This window comes from Oncorhynchus masou, chromosome 33 (genome assembly GCF_036934945.1).
Source record: "Oncorhynchus masou masou isolate Uvic2021 chromosome 33, UVic_Omas_1.1, whole genome shotgun sequence".
Taxonomy (NCBI): Eukaryota; Metazoa; Chordata; class Actinopteri; order Salmoniformes; family Salmonidae; genus Oncorhynchus; species Oncorhynchus masou.
The window spans coordinates 32,497,514-32,503,781 of record NC_088244.1 but is presented as its reverse complement, the minus strand read 5'-3'; the positions used below and the strand labels follow the sequence as shown (position 1 = coordinate 32,503,781).

At 40.2% G+C, this 6,268-nt stretch overlaps 1 protein-coding gene across 1 annotated transcript; it reads left to right on the top strand.

Moving 5' to 3' along the window:
- Nucleotides 1–479: 479 nt before the first annotated feature.
- LOC135528306 (CCAAT/enhancer-binding protein beta-like) lies at nt 480–2,125 on the top strand. The gene has a single exon (XM_064957294.1). The coding sequence runs from the start codon at nt 737–739 to the stop codon at nt 1,610–1,612; it is 876 nt and encodes a 291-aa protein (XP_064813366.1). The 5' UTR covers nt 480–736; the 3' UTR covers nt 1,613–2,125.
- The last annotated feature ends 4,143 nt before the right edge of the window (nt 2,126–6,268 follow it).

Sequence of the window (6,268 nt, the reverse complement as noted above, 5' to 3'; positions counted from 1 at the left end):
ATTGAAAATAAGAATTTGTTCTTAACTGACTTGCCTAGTAAAATAAAGGTAAAAAATAAATTGGTACAAAGAAAACACCAAAAAAGCATGTTTTTTTTTTTGTATTAGCTTTTACCATATCTAATGGGTTATATTCTCCTACATTAATTTCACATTTTCACAAACTACAAAGTGTTTCCTTTCAAATGGTATCAAGAATATGCATATCCTTGCTTCAGGTCCTGAGCTACAGGCAGGTGGATTTGGGTCCTGAGCTACAGGCAGTTAGATTTGGGTCCTGAGCTACAGGCAGTTAGATTTGGGTCCTGAGCTACAGGCAGTTAGATTTGGATATGTCATTTTAGGCGAAAATTGGGGGGTAAGGGGGGGATCCTAATTTCAATTCAGAGCATGAAATCAAGACGGAAGAGGTTAGTTAGAGGAGGGGAACATATCACACCAGCTCCGCCCATTCTTTCAGTCTATATAAAACTTTCCTAGACTCTCACTGCTGCAATAGACATCAACTTAACTCGTCATTCTGGTGACATTGACAACAACTTTCTGCTGAGTAATAGCTAATTCTTCAAATTTCTTGTTTTCTTCAATAACTCAATATTGTCACAGTGACATTCAGTCGTGTGACAATATACGTTAGTTTTTTCAGAATTAGGAATTAGGCCTACTCGCGTAGCCAATTTCCCGGGCGTCTGCCCCTGGTTTCGATGTTCCCGCAATCCAGCGGGTGTTAAGATCCATGGAAGTGGCCGGTTTCTACGAAAGGGATTGCTTTGCTTTCCAGAGTACAAACTACATTATCAGGCCCATTAGCGATAACAGCACTTGCAAGCAGCCCATTGACGGCTCGATGACGGAGCTTGGCATTGCCGAGAACGAGAAAGCGATAGATTTCAGTGTCTACTTGGATCCTCCTGCTGCGCACTGTCAACAACTGGCAACACAAAACGAAACTCATCAGAGAGGGGTAGACATATTCGCAGATTTCCTTGCCGAGGAAAGCAGGATAAAGAGACGTTCATCATTACAACAAAACTACAGAAACTACATATCTCTCAACGAGCGGGAGACAAGTGTGCACGACAATAGAGAGCCATACGACCTGGGCTATCCTGAACTGCAGGAGACCCGTGTGGACACCGTGTTCAGCCCGGAGTTTCTTGGGAACCACTTTAAATCCGGTGAAAGAGACGAGTCTCAAGAGGACCCAAGAATGGACAACGGTTCAACTGGCTACGACATGAGGTATCTTCATTACCAGTCGACTCCAAGTGGCAGCCTTGGTAACATTTCCACTGCATCCTCGTCTTCCTCCAGTCCACCCGGTACACCTGCACTGTCAGGTAAATGCACGTCGCCTTCGCGGGGCGGGAAAATGTCGTCTGGTGTCAAGGGGAAGAAGCGACTGGAAAAGAACAGTGAGGAATATAAGCAGAGGCGGGAGAGGAACAACCTTGCTGTTAGAAAGAGCAGGGATAAAGCCAAAATGCGCAATACGGAGACGCAACACAAAGTGCTGGAACTGGCTGCAGAGAATGATCGTTTACAAAAACGCGTGGAGCAGCTGTCAAGAGAACTTGCCACCCTGCGTAACTTGCTTTCTGCCACTGGTTAGTGTTAGCCACACCGGAGTGCCCACACACCGCTGGAAACCGGTACTTTATCAGGCACTGACTTAAAAACCCATGTATCGCTGTGCCATAATTCTGAAAAGGTGATTCCAATATGTTACATTTGTGTACAGAATCTATATGTGGAAAAAGCCCCCAACAGTTTACAAGACACGTCGTGATTAAGCACAGAAGGTGCATGGAATGTGCAACCATTCATGATTCTTGACTTGTCACCTTCATTCTATCTTTATTCATTTTGTGTATGCAGTATTTCTGTAAGGGCTTTGTATTTTATATAGAATATTGATACATATTCTGTTATTTAAAAATACCTTTCTTTATCTGGAGCAGTGGTTGTCAAGGGAAGTGTTGTAGCCCACTGCAGAGGTATGATGCAACTCTTTGTAACAGTATTGCCAATGAATTAAGTAATCTCTTAATATGATGAAAATGTACACATGTTTTAATGGTACTTGATATTTTATTGAATTAAACAGATTTATACTTTGATATTATTCATTTGTATGTTGTTTATTTGTGACATTTCAAAAAGGTAGTAGATCATTTGACTGGTGTATTCCACTCTCTCTTTCACACACATACATACACATACACAGAATTAAATATAACAATTTATGTATCTTTTCTCTCACATACATGTGTAAGAATTCAAGGTGTAAATAACTCAAGGAATAACAATATAGGTGTACATAAACTCAAACATAAGGTAGCTTATATCTCTTATTTTAGACCCGTGGGCAAGTGATTTGGAATATGACGACTACTTTGCATCTAATGATAGTTATTCAAAATGATAAGTTATGATATTGAGAACCTAAATGTAAATACCAGTATTACTACAGCGTGATTCAGTTAAACAACTCAGCAGTGTATTGGTAAAAGAAGACATACTAACTGAGTCTTTTTATCCAATGGCACCATTATCTTAAGCACACACCTCTGTCAATAGTCTGTTGGGTTCATTGACCCACAGAGGGGTTCAAGGCCTCACAAACCAAGATTAATCAGCAACTAACCTCCTGCCCAAACACACCACCACAGTCCTGCTAACAGTTTTTTTTAAACGTATATAACCTGCCAGCCTCAAATATCAAGTGGCATACTTTAATATTTAGCCTATGAGACGACCCAAAAAGAAGAGTGATTTTGGATGTGGAAATAGTAATAATAATAATAATGATCAGTAGGACTAGATAAGCAAGTTCAGTTTTAGTTTCAACTAAAAACTAGTCTCAGTGAAACTAGTCGATAATACCAAGTTGCCATTTCTACACATGAATGTGGAAATTACTTAAAATACTATCAAACTTGGCCCTCGAGTTGCCGTAATAATACACTCTTAGAAAGAAAGAAAAAGGTTCCAAAAGGGTTCTTCAACTGTCCCCATAGGAGAACCCTTTTTGGTTTCAGGTAGAACCCTTTGGGGGTGTATCTAAAACACTCTGGGTTTTAGGGTACATAGAACCTAAAAGGGTTCTACCTGGAACCAAAAAGGGTTCTTCAAAAGGTTCTCCTATGGGGACAGCCGAATAACCCTTTCAGGTTCTATATAACCCCCCACCCTGCCACCTCACTCATAAGAACATCTTTGACATGGGCATGGCCTACTGTATACCCATGACAATGCAGGGCGGAGGTTTGGGAAGGATGCCAGTTTCAGGAGAGAGAGCAAATTGTGTATGTGTGCTTTATGTATTTCTCAATGAGGCTTTGTTACTGCACCCAATAGGTCCAAGAACATTTTCACACTGTCATTCTTCCTTGTATCACACAAAATAGAAAATACAATGTTTTTAACGTACTGGATTTCACAACACAACTTCCCATCATGGAAACAGCGTATATTGCTCAACAACATCTTCCTGTTCCATCAGTGAATTAAAATGTCACACCCAATGAAAAAAAAAATCCTCTATGCAATTTGAACTTACAAGACAAATCTAGCAATAGGTTGTACTACTTAAAGGGATAGTTCACCCAAATTATACTGTACATTCACTTAATTTGATTGATTCCTAAAAGTAGTGCACACTGTATTGTCTTGGTTGGGTTTGTTTTCTAAGCTGCAGCATAGCATTAACATCATTGAGTTTTACCCTCAGTTTAAATGAATTGGCTTTGGTTATTGTTCTCAGTCTGACACACACACGCACGCACGCACGCACGCACGCACGCACGCACGCACGCACGCACGCACGCACACACACACACACACACACACACACACACACACACACACACACACACACACACACACACACACACACACACACACACACACACACACACACACATACACACACACAGAGTGGTCAAACTTGTTACTTGGGGTGACCTTGTAGTCCTGGCCCCTGCAGCTCCTGGAGCCTCCCGGATTCCTGCTAGTGCCTGTTTCAGACTGAGGAGAGGGAATTTCCCACACATATTACCGTCAATGAGCAGTGGTTGTCCGTAAACTCCACATTGCATCATACCTACTGCAGACCAATAGCCCTCCTAAAAACTCCTCTGGTAGAGCAATACAAATAGAGCAGCCCCACCTTGTGTTTGAGACTTTAAACAGGACATGGTAAAATGGTAAGCTATCCCTCACATCTATGAATCACTAGTTTTGTTTATTTAGAGTGAGATCTAGCTAGATAAATTATAGCCTTTCTTGTACTTTCTTTCTATTTATGTTCCATGTGAGACTTCCCTCAAAACACTCTTCCCTGAAGACACATGAAACAGTGATATTTCAACATATCTGTGACTTTTTTGGACACCATAGCATTTCAACATGATATCAATATGCAACAAATAAGTATAGGGACAATAATGAACACTGACCAGGAAATGTACCAAGTTGACTTTTCTTGAATCATATTCATTTCCAAATTGTGTGTATGGTATACACTTTTTGGGAAACTAAATTATATTGCTCTGTCAAAACAGTTGCATTATACTGAAGTAATAACACATTTATAAACTATACATTAGGTGTAACTCTTTTTTATAAATATTATTTATACACATTGGTTATAAGACTGGTTCCCAGACTTGCCCTCTACAATATCATCAGCAGACTCCATCACCTTCGTCTACCATCCTCTGACCAGCTCCCTTCACTCAAGCCATGAACTGACCCTCTCCATCTTCAGAGGATGCAGCTTTCAAAGACTTGGCCTCTATTGGTTGACCTGTCATAATATATTTATATAATATATTGTCAGGCAGATACTCACTGTATCTGATTATATTGTATGTTAACGAACAGTTCACTACTACAGACCAAATAACTGATTTCGATTTTACACATGCCAATAAATGGATAGTTCACCTAAATTACAAAATGACATATTGGTTCCCTTACCCTGTAAGCAGGTTATGGACAAGGTATGACAGCAGTTTATGCTTTGGTTTAGTTTCCCTGGCACTATTTCCACATGCTAATGTTTTAGCATTTGTGACACAAATCACATTAAAGTCATAGGACCAATATTAGCATTTCTTACTCACATCATGTTTAAAACCTCCATAAGTGAATTTGCTGAGCTTCACAATCAATTTGAGATACTTTTAGATGATTTGGACATGATGCGTGAAAAATGCTAATATCGGTCCCATGACTTGAATTTGATTTCGTGCCACAAATGCTAAAATGTTAGCATGTGGAAACAGTGCCAGGGAAACTAAACCAAAGCATGGATGCTGTCATACCTTGTCCATAGACTGCTAACAGGGTAAGGAAACCAATGTGTCATTTTGTAATTTGGGTGAACTATCCCTTTAGCCTAGATAAAAATGGCAGTAATGTGAGAGATGTGCTCCTCGGATATCCGGAACATGGGCTTGCTACGGGAATTCAGAAATGCTGAGATACCGTAAGAGGCAGGAGGATGATCTGGCTTGGAGTGAACCCAGATTTCAACAGCTTCTTTACTTCTCCTATTTTACTGTGAACGACTGCAAAGAGGCAGCACTGACGTGCAGTAGCAGGGACCTGTGGTCACTGCAGAGCAAGTATTACGGGTCTTGTGAAACAGAACGCCATCCTGCTCTTGCATAAGGGAAAACATTGGCAGGTGACAAAACAACCATATACTGTATGTAGGTGTCAATTTAGTTTACCTTTGGTTACAGTGTCATACTGTAATTTGTATGTAGAGGTCAGAGATGCAAGCCAGGCCTCTATACCACCCAGAATACAATTACACAGTACAATTAAATTAAGTTGATCACTTTCTCAAACAATTATGTTATATAATACCGTATTACAATTCATAGATGCGTATGTAAACAAATAGAAACTACTTAAAAATGAGATTGGTGTTGCAAGTGAACCTGACATTGGCAATATGCAGGTAGGCAGGGGCAGAAAAAGCTACCACCACCTGAAGGGATGGAAATCAACCGTTGGTGTGGTGTCAGACTACTCACAATGGCTCTGACAATGAGCCCACATGCGAGATATGGCATCTTTACCTTTCTGATCAGATAGAGAATGCATTAAATCAGTTATTGTATTGTCATAAGTGATGAAAGTGTGCCTTAAATACACACAAAAGGATATTTGATCTGTGAATTGAGTTTCTAGTCACATTTTATCAGACACAGCAAAGCTTAGAGTGTTGAACATCTGAACTAGAAAGTTGAAG

Coding starts and splice junctions, on each gene's coding strand:
- LOC135528306 (XM_064957294.1), top strand. CDS start 737: ATGGAAGTGGCCGGTTTCTACGAAAGGGATTGCTTTGCTTTCCAGAGT.